This window comes from Ochotona princeps, chromosome 7 (genome assembly GCF_030435755.1).
Source record: "Ochotona princeps isolate mOchPri1 chromosome 7, mOchPri1.hap1, whole genome shotgun sequence".
NCBI classification, from domain to species: domain Eukaryota; kingdom Metazoa; phylum Chordata; class Mammalia; order Lagomorpha; family Ochotonidae; genus Ochotona; species Ochotona princeps.
This window is the reverse complement of record NC_080838.1, coordinates 31,865,761-31,887,809: the sequence shown is the minus strand read 5'-3', so window position 1 is coordinate 31,887,809 and position 22,049 is coordinate 31,865,761. Positions and strand designations below refer to the sequence as shown.

Here is a 22,049-nt window from a genome sequence, read left to right as displayed (position 1 = left end):
AATAATACTGATGATTAATTTAGTATCTTTATACATAATGACCTTATGTATGTGTGTGAGGTTTTTCTAAATCTGAATTATTTCTCTAGGACAGAATCTAGTTAATATCTTGTTATTTGCTTTCTCTAACCTGTATCTTCATTTTTCTTTTTAAATTTATCTTATTAATTTGAAAGTTAGAGTGACAGAGAGAAAAATGCATACACACACAGAGAGATTTTCTGTTCACTGATTCACTCTTCAAATGACTGTATTGGCCAGGGCTAGGCAAGGACAAAGCTAGGAGCTTGGAATTCCAGTCATGGTTCCCATGTTGGTGGCAGGAACCCATCTTCTGCTGCCTTCCCAGGTACATTGGCAGGGAGATAGACGGCTAGAAGAGCAGCTGGGACTTGAACTGGCACTTAGATGGCAGCGTTGTAGGTGGTAGCTTAACCCACTGTGCTACAACACAGACCCCTATCTGTGTCTTCCTCTAATGCACATCTCACTCCTATTCACTTCTATCTTGGTCTGTAACTTCTGTTCATGATCTCTTTGCACCTTGGTTGATTTCTACCCTTTATTCCCCAGAGAGCCAAGGTTCTTAACTTTAGCCATATGTCAGAATCACCCTGGTGAGCTTAGAAACATCCTCATGTCCAAACTGCATGTGACAGCCACAAAAGCAGAACACCTGAGAACACCAGCCATGCATCTATGGCCTTTAAAGCTCCTCAAGTAATTTTAAATTTCAGGCACAACTGCCAATTATGGCCACAGTGTCCAGTCCAAACTTATCTACTTTTGTTCTCCCCAGTTCTGTCTCCCAACATTTTAACTTACTAAAATCAACATCATCTGATGTTGTCTCCACTATCTCCCTCCTCCCTGGTTTAAAAGCTCCAGTTTAACCTGCACATCTATGCTGTTGTTTCCTGTTAACTGCAGGTGGCTTGTTTTACAAGCCCTTTCACTAGCCACACAAAACTCTGGGCCAGATCTGCCTTGGCTTACCTGAGCCCTCTCCGCTGGCCTCCTCGGGCAGCTCCTGGAGGCTGAGCTTCCACTCCAAAGGTGCATCACAGGGAGTCACTGTGACTGATAATGGAGTGTTGTCTTCCTCAACCATAAAGAAATACCTGTGGGAAAGCACACTGATTCAGACCAACATCATCCTTCTGACAATCAAGACTTGGTGTGCAAGCTATTTTCATTCATTTAACAGAAACTAAAACGAGCTGGTGATCAGAACCAATATGCAGCATTGACTGGAAGTCCGGCAGCCTCAGTCTTCTGTGAGGAGGTTGACCATCAACAAGCACAGTGTGATGTAACAAAAAGATCTCCAGTTACAATTATAAATCAGCATGTTCCTGTGTTCTTTGGTGCTATTTAACATGAGCTCTGCCACTATAAAGTCACAACTGGGAAAAACGTCCCAGTCTGTGGCCTGGTGCTGTTTGTTGCTGTTGTTCTTTATGAAGTTGGTGATAAATGGGCACTTCACCCTTAAGCATTTTGGCAAAGTCACCAGCTATTGCGAAACATAACTTTCTCAGCAATTTTGTCTAAAATGCATGTTGCTCTCGGATGATTGAGCTAGGCAATCACAGCTTTAAACTAGTGAATTTTATCCTTTGTTTTATGAGTTCAACTATTTTTGGATGAAGAAATTAAGTCACCACATGAGAAAGAATTTTAAAAAGTAAAGGGCATTGTGTCAGTTGGTGAAAGATAAAGTTGCCTATTACTGCTTTAAGGTTTTCTGTTTAACTAAATGTGTGTGATTTAAAATCAACATCTAAAGCATGAAAACATTCTGCTCTGTGCTTTTCCCTCTGACTTTTGGATGATGCTCCCAAAGATATCTGAGGAAAAGCACCCTATTGCTTAGCTACAAACATCCTGTACATACTTACTCCAATATTGTCGATGATTTCATTGTAGTTGCCCTCAAAGCATTCAATCTTGCAAATGAGGAAACTATAGTTTCAGTTCTCTGTAGGCCAGAGTTTCTCACAGGGTCTATGAGAAACAAGTTTTACTTCCTGTTGGCTGCACCTGCTTATCTTTGCTCCCTATTTTCTCTGTATCTACCACATGACTGTCTCTGAATTGGTTGCCACAGCTTTCCACTCCACTCTTCCTCTGCTCCTTTCTTCTCACATCCATAACTTCTAACTTCTGGAGGGAGCCAGGAGTCTGTGCTTGCACATTTGATAAATGCTTAAAAATAAGTTTTGTTCACTTACTGGATTATTTTTTGAAAGAGATATAGAAACGTCAGACTAAGATTTCCCATATTCTGCTTCACTTCTCACATACAACCCCTGGGGCTGGACCCGCTGGCATCAATCCAGATCTCCCACGTTGATGGAATCAGTCTCCTGAGGCATCTCTGCTACCTCCCAGGTTGCACACGATCAGAAAGCTGGAATAAGGACTGCAGCTGGGACTTCAACCTAAGCACCCCAATGTGGTGTGTAGGCATCTCACATGGCATCATCACAGCTATGCCAAATGTTTACCTCCTTGGGAATCTCTTTCCCATTTGGGCTCACACTTTGTGTGATTCATCTATGCTCCTGATTTTACCCCGTTCATGTTAACAACTTCTAAATCTAAGTTATCAGACTAAACCCTTACCCAAATTCCAATTATAACTGTCTTCCTGTCCTGTTCATGAATATACAAAGAGGATTTCTGACTTATACCATTTAACCTAAGCTTCTGATTGTCTCTCCCAAGTCAACTTGTGCAGTGGATCCCTTCTCAGTAAGTGACAGATAACTCCAACCTTCCTGCTGATCAGGAGAGTTTAGAGTCCTTGACCTTCTCTCCCTCATGCGGTGGGTCTGCTTCATTTTTAAAGTAGCTCTAGCATCTATCCTTTCGTTCCACTTTACCAAATCCCCAGTCTCCTATGCCCAAGCTTTGTGATAGCCTCCTCTCTGCTCTCGCTGCTTCCAGCCTTTGCCTCCTTAGTCCTTCTTCTCTCCCACAGAAAGAGTCAACCTTGGAAACCTATGTCAAACATGTCACTTCCCACTGCTCAAAAACCCTCCAAAAGTGTCCCTGCCCCTCAAGAGCAAGAGCTGCAAAACTTGCATTATTTTATGACTTCTTCCATTGTCAGCCCATAAACAATTGCCAAGACCCCCCTCCCTCAGCTTCGCCTCTGTGAGCTCCTTTGAGATGCTTATGGAACCCTACTGCCTCAGCACTCCTAACCATACTCTCCCTTCACCCGAGATCCTGTCCCTCCTGATGGGAACCTTGCTGACAGTCTCCACTTGGTTACTACCTTGCTGTAGAAACATTCCTGCCCATCAAGTTTTACTCAATAGTATTTCGAGGTACTTATTTCTATCAGACAAATTACGCATTTATTTCTTCACATGTTTGTTTTTCCATCTCTCAACTAGGTAAAAGCTACAAGGAATTGAACATTTGGTTCACTGATGAAACTCAAAGATTAAAACAATTCTCAAAAATGTTTGATGAATGGGCCATTGAAAAGATATTGCCCACTTGTCCACTTTTAACATACCCAAGTCATTCTTTATGTTTCACCAAGAGTAATATTTTTAAAAACATGAATGTTTTTGTGATTTCTAACCTAGCGCCTTTTCTTTATATTTTTAGCTTAGAGGGAAAACCCTCAACAACTGTTCATAGAGTCAAAAAGCTGCTCAATGGCGCAGCTTCACCTACTGCATCAGACTCTCCTCAGGCAGCCTCTACCGTTAGGTTTCTGTGCTCATACCATTTAGAACTTTCTTATTTTTTTTTTCCAAATTTCACCTAGGGGAGCTTACTGATGGTTTTCTGGGTTTGAAATTCACTACTCTGCCTTTACTCATATTTCAATGTCACCTCTTTAGTAATGCCGTTTTTCTGAATTTCTTTGAATCAGATGCTCTTAAACACTTGCAGAGTGTTCTGTAGTTATTATTTCCACAATTAACTGAAATCTGTGGCAACAGCTTAATATTATGTCACCAATGTAATTTTCCCCATAAGGGTCTATTTGCTATTCTTGTTCCAAGTCACTGGATTTCCAGGACGTAAAACAGATTTCTGCAAGTAAGAGGCAGCTCTCTGGTTAACAGTTTTAAGTGAATTAGTTACAAGTTAATCAATAGGACCCAATACTAACTCACATCTTTTTGTGCTAGCCTGAGCGGAAGTACGCCTAGAATCTTTTTCTATTTGAATGTATAAAATCTGAATGGAAATAATGTAAATACTTCTCTCCCCTCACCAAAGACAATTTGGAGACGGAAAGTGGAGATGGAACAATGGAAAGATTAACAAAGACAAGGTACTATAAAATCAAACCCAACATTTTTAACAAACAGGTAATATACTATTTGGGTGCTGATGGACATGGAGCATCTAGGACTTGAATCAGCACCCAAATGGGCTATCAATATTACAGGTAGGGATGACCTGCTTTGCCACAACATCAGCCCCATGGGAGATGCTTCCTATGTTGCAAAGATATAAGTGCAACAAAGTAATTTGTTTGGCATTATGTAAATGAAGAGTACTTACAGCTTTTTAATTTTTGAGTGTCATTTGAGTAGCACTACTAACCGATGTCAAAGCAAAAAACTACGTGCAAATTCTATTTTGTTCTGTTCTCACTTCCTATAAGTAAGTAGTCTGTTTCCCAATGTAAGCAATTGTGTCTTAAACACAGGGCAGCGACTTAACAGCAAATAAAACAATGTTTGCATTGCACAAGGTAATTAATTATCATACATATAAAGCAGTAGGGAGTCCCTCAAAGTCAATGTTTTCATGTGGAAGCACTTATGATTAGGGATAAACTATGACCCGAATAAATGTAACAGTTGGACAAACATTTATCGTGCACCATGCACAAAGCAATTTAGAGGAGACTGGTGATCAAAGCTGCTAGGACATGATGTGTGTGTTCAGGTATTTACTGGCCAGAGAAAGATGAAACAAATAACTAAGGAAACATGGCAGCAAATTACAATGCCAATGCTGAGATATAAACACAGCACTAGTCATGTAACTTTGGGAATTCATGTGTAAACAACAGAATAATAAATGAATGTGTTGTCTTTTTCTACTTGTTATTGCTCAGCTTTGTATTTTGCCTTTAGTTGGCACATCAGCAATGACCATATGTGCTTACCACAGCATTTCAGCCTTAGAAATGCTGTTTCCTCTTGTGCTGTGACTCTTTATTCAGCTGGTGTAGTATTGAGTATTTCTTCCAAGGGCTCCTGTAATTATTTGTGCAACAAGTACAAATGCAGAGGGTGAACAAATGAAAAAAATAAGAGAAAGAAGGAAGGGAAAAGAACAGCCTATTTTGTAATATCTGGTAAAAAAAAAAAAGCATATTTTAAAGGAAAAAAGAGTGTATTTCAAGGGCACTCTAAAAGCCAAACTTGCTGAAGTTTGAACAGACTGGAAGGATAAAGATGATAAGAAATTTTTTTATTGATATGATTATGCAATGAGGAATGCTGTATTTAATAAGTACTGTGTGGAAAGGAATGCATAAATATATTTAGGGAGTGAAAGTAATTGACAAAGAAAATTCTGATTTGATGTGACTCATTCAAAATTTTTAGGTAAAGAAATAATATGAAAAACAAACTTTGTAAAGAAAGATTTCAGCTATTTTTTAAAGATCAGTTTGAAGTATGAGAACTGCCTTTACGTCACATCCTGTGTTCACAGACAGCATGCAGGTAAGGATGAGAACACCAAGTTCTTTCAATGCAATAATCCTTTCATGGTGTCTTCACTCTTACGAATGTCATGCAAAGATCCAGTTCTTTATATGTTAATAACAAGTCTGATCCCAGCCTATTGTATTCATTCAAACAAATAATTATACCTTGCAAGTGCTGAAATGACAGGCAAACAACAGTTCACTTCAGCAAAAGCAAGAAAACACAACATCAACCATCATTTAAACCAACTAACTGGTTGGATAGCTCACTACTCAGTGGAAGAGGTTTAGAGCCTCACCTTCTGTTATTTTCCACCAAACTGAAAAAATAACCTAACGATCAGGCACATCTCAGTCATTAGAAAATAGGTTATTGATACAAAATAGCTTTTAAAAATTAAAAACAAACAAACAAACATCAAGAGGCAACCAGTGAGCAAGAGACAGAAATAAAGAGAGACAATGGGAAAGACAGAGTTCCCATCAACTGGCTCATGTCCCAAACAATCTCAGGGGATGGAGTTGAGCTGGGATGGGAACCAAGAGTCATGAATTCAAACCAGGGCTCCCATTTGGGTGGCAGAAACTCAGTTTCCTGAGTCATTACCACTTCCTCCCAGGGTCTGCATAAGCAAGAAGCTGGTGTCTAAAGATGGAGCTGGGTATCAAACCTGGGAACTTCAATATGGGAAACAGTTTTATCATTTGAAATGCTGATTTCTTTCACATCAAAAGGAGAAATTGTTTTTGAAGTATAATTATCTAATGACTAACTTTTATAAAATTGGAGAGGAGGGTCTCAATATTCTTAAGTAAGTCAACTGAAATATAATTAGACTATAAAATATACACTATTTATATTACACAATTTTGAAAGACCAAGGTACTTATGGACATCATGTAAGTTCAATATATTGCTTGATTTCATTCTCTTAGATTCAAACACATTTTTAAAAGAAATATTATTTCGCATAATTCAATATAAAACCTTTAAGAATCTTGTATATACAATTACTTTGGTTTTTATTCCCTAGAGTCCTTCTTAGAGAAATTAGGAAAATAATCATTACAAAGTAGAAACAATGTAAGAATTTTTTCCTTTATCCAAAATTAGACCACATTCTACAAAAATGATTTTACATTTAATGGTTATAAGTTGCATTGCATATTTTTCTTACTTAGAGAAAATAGGCAATGCTATTCGTAGATTCATATGCCAATTGTCTAACAAAATCTAAATGATTAAAATCTTTTTACTTTTTAAAACATTTTAAAATTATTCTCACATTTTTAGAATACTGAAAGAGATGAGGGGCGAAAAGAGAGAGAGAAGGAGAGGGAGAGTGAGTGATGACCTATGCTCTGCTTCACTTCCCAGGTGCTGGCAACACTGAGGGTGGGCCAGGCTGAAGCCCGTAGTCTGGGACTCAGTCTGCATCTCCCCCATGAGTGAAAGGAACCTGACTACCTGACCGTCACCTGCTGCCTCCCAGGATGTGCACTAGCAGGACACTGGAATCAGAAGAGTCAAGCCGAGAGACTCTGGTATAGAATGTGAGTATCCAAACAGGTCTCTTACAACTGTGCCAAATGTCCACCAAAATTTCCTTTGCTGAAGGTATCTTCTATAAGCTTATTCATATGGAAAATCTGTGGGGTGAATACCTTTTGGGCGTGTCTCTAAAGATGTAACTGCTGATTTCAGCTCCATCCGGAATTACTGATGAATCATGAAAGAATGCTTTGTCCCGGATCTGCATCTGAAAGAGTTCCTCATCCCGAGTGGGCAGCTTCTGTGTCCTTGAGCCGAGCGGTAAGAGCAACCACAGCAGACAACAGTGGATCAGCACCATCCTGGGCCAACACAAATGATCGCTCGTATTAGTTCCTCAGGTAGACCTTGGACAAGTTGCAAGGATTAACACTATTTTACATCCGACCCAGTCTTACACATTTTATCATGTTTTGGACACAGGTGTATGATCTTGACAGCCGTTCTCCTTTTCCATATTTAATTTCATGAGGTCAGGGACAAATCCACTAAGATTTCAAAAATCAAAATGATTTGGAAACAAAGGACTCTTGATACATTAACTTTCCTGAGTGCTAAGAGAGAATATCCTCAACTCATTATCAGCAGGCAATGTAATAGTCACCGATTATGTCACATCAGTGCCTCAGAGTTTGCTGAAATGATCAATTAAGGTCAGTTTTTCAAGCTTTTACCAAAGTCGCACCAGTGACTAATTGAAATTGTTTAGCAGTTCAGTTGTTAATTGTTGATATGATCCATCAGTCACATTCAATGCACACAATGACCCACTGATGACCCAGAAGTTTCCCTTTCACAGTTACCCTTATCCCAACATCACATTTTCATAAGGCAGAGACTGCTAGAGATTATAATGCTCAACTTTTTCACAGGTTTAAATAATGTGCCCAAGATAATATGGTGAGTTATTTTTTGATACGTAAGGATTACAGAATGCATTACTCTTCAAACCTACATTTACTAAATCCAAAACTTTCCATGTTAGAAAGTGAGTTTGGACTTTCGTATCAACCTGCAACTTTGAAATTGATCCTAAGTACCAACAGAGTCTTTTCATTGAGTTATGAATCAGCATAAATAGTGGGTTTCCAGCAAAAATTATGTAAGAAACAGGGATTACTTCTCAATTACTCATTTTTATAGGGATGGTATGAAGGATGCTATCTCTTAACATCGGTCAGAGTCCGCAGGAAAAGTCCTTGGTAGGTGAGTTCTTTATGTGTCATGTATTAGTGAGAGGCAATGTACAATTTGGTACATATGCATTTTTTTCTCACAGAAAGAACCATTGTAAGGAATTATATTCTTTCATTTCTTGGCACCAAAGAATGCAAATATTAGGGAAATATCTGCAGATAGTGCAGATTTAAACGCTGCAGGGAGTGGAAAAGCCAAATGCAAATAATTTGAGATGGAGTGAATAGATCTTGATTTTGTTTCCCATCCTTAAGCCTTAGTTATATATTAGCTGAGCTTGACCCAGAACTCAGAAATTTGAGGTTTTTTGTCTCAGTTCCTGACTAGATGATCTTAGGCCCTTGGAGATTGTAGACTTTGGTTTCCTGTAAGGTTTGGAAAGACAATCTCCACACTCTAAAAATGAACACGAATTCTGACAGAATATGAACATCCTCTTCCCAAGAGGCTAGCAGTTTAAGAATAAACCCAGGTCTTCTTAACTTCACTAAATAATCTTCCACTCCAAAATCTAGATTATTGTGAAGGAGAAAGCTGAGGGGAGCAGGGAGATGAATGGAAGCTCACACGAGTTACAAAGAGGAGACGGGGCTATGTCCGCAATATCAAAAATCAGTTATCCTGTTCTAAACAAACAGGGACGTGGTGGCACAAAATGAATGACCCTTTTTCCTCCTCTTCTGCCTGGAGTTGGTAGGAAAGAAAAATATGTGTAACATTTGATACATTGCCCTCATGAGAAATACTTCTATTTTAGCACAAAACATAACTAGTTTACTTCCTTTATAGCACCATTCCATAAACTTGCTTACTGAGAGCAAACAGGACATAAAATTAAAAAAAAAAAAGCAGGAAGGAAGGAAAGAAGGAAGGAAGGGAGGGAGGGAGAGAGGGGGAAAGAGGGGGAGAGAGAGACAGAGGAAGAAAAAGAAAGAGAAGAAGAAAGAAAGAAAGAAAGAAAAAGAAAGAAAGAAAGAAAGAAAGAAAGAAAGAAAGAAAGAAAGAAAAGAAAAGAAAAGAAAAGAAAAGAAAGAAAAGAAAGAAAGAGAAAAATTGTCCCTTTGGAAATAGAATTTGGGTTTTTGTACCTATTAGAAACTTGGAGCAAACACACCATGGGAGTGCTAGAATGTAAGAGACTCAAGCCTATGCCCTGGAGTCAGTCAAGGGCAGCCTTATCTCATTAGGAACCACATCTACCCATAAAGCTGTCAACCACACAGTGCCACTGCCCAACTTAGGAGGACAAGCTCCTTGTGCCCCAGGGTACTTGGGAGATTTAGGTCACCTCCAGAGCCGGAGAAGCAACTTGCCATGACTGATAGGAATTTTCCCAATGTCCTCAACTGCCCTTTGGAGGAACTTTTTCTTTATGAAATTACATAGTTGTGAGAACTGAATTTTGAGATAATATCAATATTGATAACTGGTGTTATTTGTTAATTGTTTGAAAGGCAGACAAAGAGAAAGAGATTCTATTTGATGGTTCAGTTCCTAAAAGCCCACAACATCAGGGGTTGGGCTAGCCTGGAGCCAGGAGCTGGAACTTCATCTCGGTCTCTTGCTCGTGTGGCAGGAACCCAGGTATGTGAGCTATCTGAAGTCTCCCAGGTGAATTATTAGCTGGAAACTGTATCCAAAGCAGAAGTGAGATTTGGGTCTAGGCATTCTGATACAGGTTTCAGGAATCCCAAGCACCATGCTAACTGGCTGTGCTGTAAGTCATCCTCCTATTTTTTTTTTTCATTTTAAAGATGAGCCAATATGCCTACTCAGGTAAAAATCATATATTAAATACTACTGATGTGTAAAATATGAATGATTTATATGGTTGACTTAAAGCATGGTAAACTAGGGGGTGTTTAGTCAAAGGTTAAAATGTCTACCTCCCACACTGAAGTTTCTGTGTTCTAGATTCAGCTCCTACTCCTGACATTTTTCACGATATTGCTGCTCCTTTTGTGGGGCAGTGGTGATGGTGCAACTCCTGCCGCCTACACAATTGCATCCACAGATTTTGCAACTGATGCTGGTCCATCCAGCACAACCATGGTAGGCACATGAGCAGGGAAGCACCAGATGGAGTTCTGAATTCTTTCTCTGTCCTTTAAGTAAATATTAACTATGATTTAAAACATATAAATATCAAACTGTATTAGTATATAGTATTCATATAGCTACTTAGTAATTCAATATCAGTGAACAATGTCAGCTGATAGGGTTACACAGAGTGGAGTATTGGGAGGCAATTCTTCCTGGGTCTCTGTGTCTGCAACTCTTGGCAGTAGGATCACAGACTGCCTTTGTTCCATATCATTTTTGCAAGGCAGTTTAACCAACAGCCTTGGAAGACAAAGCTTCTGGTTGGAGAGAAGAGTAGGCCTGTTTGCCACCCAGTACAAAAGGTTTTGGTTTCCCTGAACTTGAGGTTCCTCTCCTATTTTCAAGCCTACTTCTATGTCTTGGCTCCATCCGTCCCTGTCAGCAACCTCATTTGGTCAGGGAACAAGTGGAAGAAAACGTTGATTCTGTGCCCACAACTATTTCTTTCAGTAAAAAAAATCTTTGTTTCTGACCCAGGAGGCCTGTGTCTTCCAGCAGGCTTATGCACTAGCTTGCAAGCAGGGTAAAATCTCAAATCTGTTACAGTTCTTCACAGTAAGTTACTATTTTACATATTTATCTTTCTTATTAGTTATGGTGGACATTTTCATTTAACACCGAGAGAAGTAGAATTAGTTTCATCTTTTTGTTTGTTTCTTTAAAAGTAGTTTATTTCTCCCAAAATAAAATTTGATCAAACCACACTTTTAGGTTATTGAAGTGCTAAACCATTGTAACTGTCACATTAATTATGGGAAAAACAAACATTATAAAATCAAGTTTAAAATTAGCATGACGTTAAACCCAAGGAACTTAAATTGTATCCGAGTATGATTTTTCAAAATGTTATCCAGTAATATTCAACTATCACTGAGGAGAAGCTTATTCAGACACTACAAAACAGTGATCATTTGCTTAATTTGATCTGATTTAGATATTAACTTTTTAAAGATAATATGTAACATTTATTTAATTTATTTTCAAAATTGATCAGAGAGAAATGTAGATAGATCTCCTGTTCTCTGGTTTATTCTTCATATGTCTGAAGTGGCCAAATGTTGGATAGAATGCATTTAAAAGAAGCCCTAAATGTAGCTAATGAAAAAATACTTTGCAGATGCACTCCCCATAGTTTCACAATTTATATTCACTGATCAAAAATATGAAGCTTCTTTTAGATATTATTTCAATGATGGTTTTAAGATTTCATAGCTTTTTTCTGCTATTAATAAAATATTCTGTCTTAGACGTTCAACTAAAGCATTGCTCACTGGAAATAAACAACTTGAAAATCGTCTTTTTTAGTCTGGGTTAACTTAGTCCCTAAGAACAGAGTTCTCTTCTAAGATAACCAAAGTGCCCTCTAATGGTATAGCTTTTCCTTTCATTCTTCATTGTTACATCTAGGTTTTCTGAGCTTATCTAGACTTAAAGTTTAAGCGAAATAACATGCAACGGCATTTTCCTTTCAGTACTGTTTCTCATTTTCTGACCATCCGGTGGATAATGTAGGAAATTTTGGACAGAAAGTAACGTCACTGCTTTTCTCCAATTCAAGCTCCACTTTAAACACAAGTAGAAATTGGCTAGGATGATTCTAAATATACGTGATTTGCTGGACAGGTCAGTCCATGTGGCAGCACTGTTATTCGCAGTCCAGAAAAAGCTCTGTGGTGCCATCCTGCTGACCGAGAAGACAGACTCCGACCGTTCTGATTAGGAAGTTCTGATGGCACTGAGCACATGTATGTTTAACTCAAACTCTGATATTATTTGTCTTGTCAAAGGCCTTCTGCACACACAGCTTCATGTCTTGCCAAAGCTGAAGTGAGAAAAAAAAGGACCCGATGATTTCATACACCTCAGTCTTTGGAAAACACATTACTGGTGATGTGAACTAATCATTTTTTGAAATGTCATGTGTCCCAGGTTAAAAGGGAAACTGTTCTTGACATAGAATTGTTTGAACATTAACCAGATGTTTTCCATTTAGCAAAGTTAGGAAAGGGCCTGGGCATTACAAAGTGAATCACTTTAATGTGATTAGCTTGTATTATATGGATGAATATGCACAAATTCAGGGTCACCAATGTAGAAATATTACAGTTCAGTGCGTTGGGGTGAGAGTAAGAGTAAGTGCATAATGAGCTTTCTAACATTAAGAATCTTTCAAATATAAGGATAGAGCATTTTCTTCTTGTTTGCTATTCAGCAGGTAAATATGCCATCCAAGAGATATACAGAAGGGATTTCTTTTCCTTGTTTTAGGACTGTTTGTTTTTGGAATCTATTTTTTTCTATTATTTTACAGGACTTGATTTGGGGGTGGGGGGTGGTGCTGCTTCCACTAGTCTCCCGATGATAGAAGGAAAGTGGGATGGTATAGACTGCACGGGATGAATTATAGGGTCATTTCTAAGAAAACATCATGGAGTAGATAGGAAGCATTTATACTGTCCCACAAGGAATAGGGAGTGGAGCAAATGATGGGTAACTAGAAGCATACAAATAGTTCTAAGATATATATATCTTATATACCTAAGATATATATATATATATAAATATATATATATTAGCAATAATTTTAGCTTTATTCTGTAGAGGCTTCAGTGTAGTCAAAACAGGCCAAATTGACCCAGCATATCCATGTCAAAACGCAATGGTAAAATGGTCAAGTCAGAGGCCAAAGAAAAAATGAAAGGGAGTTTGAATAATTTATCATTGTATCAAGGAGCCATCCAGGCTGACCTCTATCACCGCAGAAAGCACAGCATAACTCCAGGGCAGTGTCATCTGCCCCAGGGCTCTGCAGCAGCTCCATGACTGCCATTTTGGGAAGGTTATGTGCAGTTACATAAAACTAACTAGTCAACACAGCGGACAGACTTGATTAAACCACTGGTTAACCTAGTGAACATAAAAATGTATGATTTCAAATTATAAAACCATGCATAATTACTGAATAAATCTTGCTAATTTTAAACTACTTAAAAAAGTTTTAAAATGTATTTAACTACAAATATTGAGAATCTTGTCTTATGAGGATGATGCATTTCAAACCAATACAGAGTTTGCCTTTCTCAAAAAGAGAAAAAAATGAATGCAGAGACACCGAGAGAGGGATACCATTCACTGGTTTAAGCCTTGAGAACCCTAAACAGCTGGTGTGAGCCGGGTCAAAGCCAGAAGCCTGGATTGCCATCTAGGTCTTCTACATGGGTTCAGGCATTCAATTACTGGGGCCACCATATGCTGCCTCCCAAGGTGTGCAATAGCAAAAAGCTGGAATGGGGAGAAGAGCCAGGAGTCTCAAACCCAGGTACTCTGACATGAAATGAAGGCACACCGACAGGTGACTTACCTGGAGCCAAATGGCCACTCATACCTTTAGTAATTATGGACAGCTGTTTAGTTAACAGTAACTTGTCAATGCAAGGAATTTTCCCATCTGGTTCACTTTGGTTGTTATATAACTACTCAAGGTTCTCTGAAAGTCAGGCATGATATTAATGAGGGCACTGTGACATTTCTCAACACCATGGATTCTTCAAAACAGATGTCAACAGTTCTGTCTACCTATGATAATGGTAATGCAAACTTTCTCACTTCTCTTATTGGCAACAAAGACCCTGCAAATTCCCTGCAGAGACACAAGAATGTATTTGCCATAAACACCATTAAGCTCTTCTAAAAATTAAATGTTATAAAACCCAAGATCATATTTATTCATGTAAATATGTCTTGAAAAGTATCCAATTAAAAAATGCAGAGTATCATTAAGATTCACTTTAAAAACAGCAAATGAGCCTGATCGTGTGCAGGGTATACACTTGAAAAAATTTACAGTGACCAAAAATAAGGATGGTCATTATGACTTACTCAAAGCAAATGTGTCTGGAACAGATGAAACCTAGTGTTTAATTATACAGAGTGGAAAGTGCATGATTATAATTTAGTGAGGATAATTTCAAGGAATGATCGGCTACAGAGATTTCTGGTATTTTCCTTTTCAAATGCAAATATTTAGTCTTTTTAACTTCTATTTTTAAACTCAAGGACATTTGTTTTCATTTGGCTCATCCATGCCACATCTGATAATAAATCTGGATCATTTGAGCTAACTGGAAAGAAAAAAAACTGTGGCCTTGGTCAGGGGCGGGCCTCTGTATCTGCTCTGAACTGCTTCCCTCCAGCCCCAGGAGCCTCGGAGTCTTTCCACCCTAGAGCAGAGGGGAGTATTGTGGCCTGGGTGGTTGAACAACACATGGAATATCTGCATCCCATGTAAGGGTGTTGGTTTGAGTCCTTGGTGCTCTGCTTCCCATCCAGCCTCCTGCTAGTGCATCCTAGGAGGCAAAAATTTCTCAAGGGATAGGGCTCCTCCCACCTCAAAGGAAACCTGGATGGAGTTTCTGCCTCCCAGCAAAGGCTGTTGGCTTTAGCCTGGAAAACCTTGGCAGTTTGGTGCAGTTGGGGAGTAAAAAAGTTCTCTCTCTCTCTCTTTCTCTTTGTGTTTTTCTACCAAATAAAAGTAAAATAAGATAAAATAATGTAACTGTTTTAAAAAATAAAATTTTAAGAATTAAAAGCATTAGAAAGCCCTCAGTTTTCATCTGGAATGACCAGTTTCCCTCAAGGCAGAAATGCAAAAGCAGAAAAGCTAAACTTCTCAGCAACTACTTTGTTTTTTGTTGTTGTTGTTGTTTATTTTTTTTTCTGAGTGTGTATATATATATATATATATATATATATTTTGTTAATTTCATTGCATTATGTGACACATTTTTTTTTATGCACTGGGATTTCCCCCCCCCCCCAAACCCTCCCCCCACCCATGGTGGATTGCTCCACCTTGTTGCATTTCCATAGTTCAAATTCAGTTGAGATTCTTTCATTGGAGGTTTTGACCAATCATAAAGTCCAGCATCTTATTGTCCTGGTAAGTTCAATGGCTTCTTGGTGAGACCATCTCTGGTCTGAAGGTAGAACCAGCAGAGTATCATCCCAATCAAGTAAAAAACCCAACATAATATTTACAACCATTTACAACATTATGGCATTAATTGACATGGTATTGATTAACCAATATGTTACTAGGGAAATGCATGTTCTTGACCACAACCTGTGATTTCCTCATAGACATTTCAATTTTGGTTTATATTCAACCATGTTCTATATACCTTAAAATGGCTATAGATTGCTATTCAGCTGTCTCTTGTCTATTTCAATGTTAGTATTTAGCTTTTTATAGCATTGAAGCATGATTTTGCTGAACCTGGTTGTTTTTCGGGTAGTCTAACTCTGTAACTTTAATAGGACAAATGTCAACAGTTTAGGTGAACATTTTTGGGAGGGGTGTGCAGAGAAATCTTCAACACCCCAGAGAGGAGTAACTGATCTTTGTGTCCCACCCAGTGAGTTATAAGTGCATCCGGGCTGGCCACTTCCTGTCTGTTTCTAAGCTTTCCTAGTTGTTCTCTGTCTATCTATTCTAGTTTGTTTGTTCATATGTTTGTTTGTTATGAGGGGTTTCTGGAGCAATCCTGATGGTCCTTACAAAAGAGGGTGGGGACCCAAAGTTGGTAGCAGGCAAGGGCCAGAGAAAGCTCCTCTCCTTATCGATATGAGTCAGATTGCTTATGATCTACATCAAGAATTGTAAAACCTAATAAACTTGTAAGGCCCTATAATACTTGGAAATGGGGAGGGAGAGCAGAGGAATCTTACATCACCCCAGTAGGTGTGAGGAAGACGGGGGAAGTATAACCCGTCAGGATCATAACTGGTAACTCATAGACAGCAGACTCGAGTCAGCATTAGACAATAGCAAAACTACAAAGACATGTGGGGGGAATCAGGAGCAATCCTAACAACCTCTTAACAGGAGGTCATACACATACAGCAGGAGGGGATCCCAGAGTGGAGCAGGGGGACAGGAGGAGGCTTGTATCCCAACCCTGAAGACTCCCAAAGCTTCACCAAGGACTATCAGTACGATCACCGAGGACTACATCCCTACTGCCAAGGAGACCACGGGGGAAAAGGAGTGCCTTCAGAGGCCAAGAACTCTGAGGTCACCCACCCCCATTTGGACCTACAATGTGGGATGGAAGAAGCCCAATTCCTGCCTTGCAGGATCCAGGGTCATCGAAACGACAACCAGGATCCCTGAGCAGTCCGCAGAAACAGAACAGTAAACTATTTTGTTTTATAGTTTTGTAAACAATGAGTGTTCTCTCAAGTTAGTATATTGTTCTTTAAATTCATATATCTTCTACCATGATGGAAAATTGGAGGGATATACAGAATATTGTGATTTGGTAGTTCCATATTTGAAGAGTGGAAACAAAGCAGATAGAATTCAACTCACAGTCTCCTGTAAGGACTGGTTCTTGGCTTGTGCTAGCTGTGCTTTCATTTTGCAGTAACTGTAGAGTGCACATGAAATATACCAACTCCACCCAATAAAGTGGAACTGGCATGATGCACAGGACCTATGCACTAAATCTCTCCAAATGCAGGCAGTTGTTACATAATGGCATGATTATGAAAGGCTTTAGAGTTCATTATGTCAATAATCTATGGATTAGGGACTTGCACATGCATTTAAGCTGCAGTGATTCCAACCTCCACTAACACTTCTCTTACTGCCTGCCAACTTTCTTTCTGGAAGGAAATTAAATTAATACAGAAAAGCAATGTAAAAATGCAATATGCCAAGAATTTGGGTAGTTTCCATTCTGTCACCCTGATTCTCTGATCCTCATGATGTGTACGTAGTTCCTAAGAGGGTCAAAGTCAGGGTATTCCAATTTTAAATGATGGGTAATTCTACAGAGTAAGAATGATTTGCCAGTAGCATTTAGTAACAGCACATCACAGCCTAGAAGATGACATACGGCTTGCCATGGTCAACCAGCAAATGATTAATTCCTGCTCTGTGTAGTACTCTAAAATTTTGACTTTTTTTTTTAAGGAGCAACAGAGAGAAAGATCCTCTACCCTCTGGTTCACTCCCCAAGGGGCCACAATGGTCAGAGACGAGCCAAAACAAACCAGGAGACGAGAGCTTCTTCCAAGTCTCCCACACAGGTGCAGGGTCCCAAGCCTTTGGGCCAACCTCTGCTACTTTCCCAGGGTCACAAACAGGGAGCTGGATGGGAAGTGGAGCAGCCAGGATATGAACCTGCACCTATAAGGGATTCTGGCGCATGGAAAGCAAGGATTTAGCCACTAGGCCATTGCTCCAGGCCTTAAAATTTTGACTTTCAAATAATCATTTTAACTAAGAAGAAAATTTTCAGTAAGATACGTCATGTATTCTTTATAGGACAACAAAAACTAGACATGATCAGTAGGATTAAAATCAAGAGAATAAGAATTTTTTCAGGTTTTTTCTCTTGGAATGGCAATATCATTCATTTATGCAGGGATCCTGAAGTCAGCAGGATAATATGGGGTGCAGAGCTAAACAAGTTTAAGGCAGGAATGGGCGAGAAGTGAGCTTAAGGGAAAAAAGACCAGAAGCTAACCAAATACAATCACCAGGGCATCCAGGGTCATTAGAATGGGTACCAAGTTCTGAAGTATAATACAAAACACCTGAAAAACAAGGTTACTGAGAAATGACATTAAAAGGTAAGTTTATTTTGGTTCAAAAAGTTGACATTTATGCATATGTATAATCTTTAAAAGTTCATGAAAAATATATATGTCAAACATGTAAATGCCTTCAAAATATTTTGCACCAAAATAAACTTATCTTCATTTCCATTTTCCGGGAATGAACTTTTTGGAGTATCTTCTCATGATAAACATGGAAAATAGATTCTTTCATACATTTCATTCGTATATTTATCAAGTCCTCAATAAATTTGGAAGAATTGATGAGCTAAACTGACTAATCAATGTATTTTCTACCTTGTGATTATTATGAGCTTTGCCTAATAATGACATAAAAGTTGAAAGTTTAAGGATCGTGACAGGAGATTGGGCAAGAGCAGTTGAGATGGCCTTTGTGACCCCTCATCACATGCTGGAGTACCTGCATTAGAGTCCCAGTCCTGTATTCTGTTCCAGCTAACTTCTGATGTGTGCTCTTCAGGCAGAAGCATTCGGGTCCCAGGCATCCATATGAGAGACCTGGATGGAACTCCTGTTCCTGGCCCCTGGCTATTGGCTCCTGGCCCAGATCAGATGTTGTAGGGCATTTGGCTTGTAAACCAATGGATGGGAGCTTTCCAGCTCTTTCTCTGTGCCTCTGCCTTTCAAATAAATGAAATAAATTAAAAAACAAAACTTGAAAGAATACTCTGGCAGGGAAAAGTCTGGAAAACTATTATCCTCTTCAATCTTCTATAAGCAACAATCCTTTTATCATTTATCTATTCAATTCTAAAAGATACATTTACTTACTTTATTTGAAAGGCAGAATAACAGATAAGAGGGGGAGAGAGAGACAGAGAGCGATCTTCCATCCACTGGTTCACTCCCCAACTACTCACAACACCCCAGTCTGGTTAGGCTGAAGCCAGAAACCAGGAACTCCTTTGGGTCTCTCATATGGGTGTCAAGGCCTCAAATATATGGGCCATTTTCTGCTGTCTTCACATTAGCCAGAAGCTGGATAGGACACCAAGCAGCTGAGGACTTCAACCCGTGCTCCAAAATAAGATATTGTCACAAAACAGGATGTGGCACCCACTGTGCTGCCATCCCAGTCCCTGATATACCACATTTATATGTACTTTCCATCTATTTCAAGTAGTACATTTATTTCAACAAAGAATTTTAAATATTCAAAAGGTTGTCCATGTTATCAAAACAAAGCATTTGAATTTTAAGATTCAAAGAGACTTCCGTTCTTTCCATAAGCCTGGCTTTAAAACTCACTCTGGCATCTCTTCCAGTGATATCTTCCAGACACGGGACTATAACTTACATAGACTTGTAATCAAAGAATCGTGTATGACTCAGTTTCTGGGGATGTAATAAAATGTGATACCATGAACAAGGCAGTGACAAAGGACACACTTTCAGGGAGCAAGCAAGGTAGAACTAGAGTTAATGGGAGGATTTGGTAACTGTGGCACATCTGCTCTGTGATGGACACTGGCACATCTGCTCTGTGATGGGCATTGCCTATGCTCCTGAGAGTACAGCTGTGTCCAACATGTTACTGGCCTGTGCCTGGAGAATACCCTCTCAGCAAAGAAGTGAGCAGCTCAGCACAACCAGTGATTCAGAAAGGCAGGTACATGATGAAGAAAATGCAACATGGAAACAACAGTGAGGGGAAGGAAGTCTGAACGAAAAGGAAGTCACCTGGCCAATGGTCAAAGATGGCCTCTCTAAGGAACTAACACATCAGCAAGGGCTGAGAAGCAAGACAAGCCGTGTGGAGCCCCTGGAGGTTGGAACTAGAAGGGATGTAGGACACGAGGACACTGAGGAAGAGAAGCGAAGGACAGATATTGGCCTCCCAAACTTCACACGTAGCCTCGGGCCTCACCTGTGAGCTGACAGCAGCCATCAGCCACCAAGTAGACAAACAACAGCTATGGGTCTGGCAGCAGGTGCTGGCTCATGGAGGGCACAGCAGCCCTGCTGGATGAGGAGAGGCCAGCCAGTGTTAAGCTGCTGGCAGACCCATTATCAGATGAAGGCTGGATTAGAGGAATTCCAGCTGTGTCAGTAGAGCATTACAGGGAAGGAGACTGCAGCTTCAAAACAGAGTTTATCTCCTAAAGCCTTCCCACTGAAAAGAGTGTTTTTATTTTGTTTTTCTATTTTATTTTTAATTTAATGATACAGTCTGATAAGCTCTGGGATTTCCCTTACCTCCTCCCCAAAATCCCTCACACCCCCCTCACTGATTTCCCCTTTAATGTTACAATAGTATAGTCCTTCATAAGCAGTCATAAGTCCATCTTTCTGCTATTTAAGTGTATCCTGACATTGTGGTACCGACAGAGGCAGACAAGCCAATATCCTGTTGTCAAGATATATCCAGCAGTTTCACTGGGCAAGGAGGGTTTTTAAAAGGAAGAGGGCTTTCAGAAGAGAAAGGATGCTTCCTGAACTTCCAGGGTGAGTTATCAAAAACACTGAGTGCCGTAACATCTCTTGCTGTGGTGTGGTGTTGACTTAGTTATCTGAGCTTTCTCTGTACATTGTCAGTAAGTCAACTAATGGTTAGTAAGTGCCTATTGTAAGACCCCAAGTGCTAACATTCCAGCAAAGCAGGAGACACCGTTTCTTACGTATTTTCTTATATCATTTAAATTATTATTTTTTTGGATCTTTTTTTCCTCCCTATGGAGGATCTCTTCATGAAGCTAAATGACAACAGTTTATGACCAAAAATTACTTTTTATTCAATGTTATCCACCCTAGGTACCTGTTTTGACTCTTCTTACACACAGTACGTATTAAATAAATGCTTATGAGTTAGACTTTTTTCAAAGAGATAAGCAGCAGAAATTCAGGTGATTTGAAATCCTTTCCATCAGAAAGATCTCTGACACTTCTGAATTGTGCAAGGCAGTTGGGGCAGGCTGTTTGCCAATTCCTCAAGGTTCAGTCTGCACATCTCTTCCTTTTCTGATACACAGACACCCAATAGTCAAGAAAAACAACCCACTGTTGGCCCCTGCAAGCCCAACTTGGGAGGAAGGCTTGAATTAGAAGGATCCTCAGTCCCGCTCCTTTCTCTGCCAGGAACATCTCTGTACCATTGTGACTGCACAGCTAACAGAACCACCCAGAGCCTTGGGTTCCTTCTCATTGATGCAACAGTGATTCCTGACGAGGCTGCTGAAGAATTAACTGAGTGCTGGGTGAAAATCAGAACAATTTATTGCAGTCCCACAAAATCCTTTCAGTTACCAAACCAAAGACCTCGCGTTATTGCCCACTTAGTCACTAATCCCTGCCAATTTCTCTGCTGCATGTCCTTTCCAATTTGGTCTCTTTTCTCCAGCCAAAGCGTCAGTACCTTAAATTCTTCATGACTTGCATTCTACCTTCCTGCCGTCATACTCATTCCCAACCTCTCTCCTCAGTGGCACTTAGCATTATTACCTTTCTAAACAAAAACCTGTTTTGTGCCTTTGTTCCAAAATTACAAAACAAACAAAACAAAAACACAAAACAAAGCCAAACAAATACAAAACTGGTGCTGAGGATGAAGCTCCTGGTGCACGTGCCCCCCTTTCCCTGCGCTGCCACTCCTGCCGTCAGACCCAGGCCCTGCATGCTCCCGGTGCCCTGCTCCTGCAAGCCGTAGCACAGGCTGCTTCCTCTGCTCTGATGCTCCTGCCACTTTGCCTATTCTTCTACTTCTGCTATTTTGCTTGTTCCAGCTTTATGATTGCCAATTTTCATTCATTGCCTGGGTTTAAATATTTTAAACATCTGATTAGGGAGAAGTGTGGATTAAATGTTTCACTTATCCTTTCCCCCTTTTTCTTTATGATTATTGCTATATCCATGCGG

At 39.6% G+C, this 22,049-nt stretch overlaps 1 protein-coding gene across 1 annotated transcript in view; it reads right to left on the bottom strand.

The window, feature by feature from the left end:
- NDNF (neuron derived neurotrophic factor) overlaps nucleotides 1-22,049 on the bottom strand; it is a 36,028-nt gene that overhangs the window by 2,359 nt on the left and 11,620 nt on the right. The window contains exons 2-3 of the mRNA XM_004594534.2: nucleotides 7,367-7,555; nucleotides 997-1,121 (exon numbers count right to left, since the gene is read on the bottom strand). Of these exons, the coding sequence (XP_004594591.2) occupies nucleotides 997-1,121; nucleotides 7,367-7,554 (313 nt within the window). The 5' untranslated portion in view covers nucleotide 7,555. The remainder of the gene's footprint in view (nucleotides 1-996; nucleotides 1,122-7,366; nucleotides 7,556-22,049) is intronic.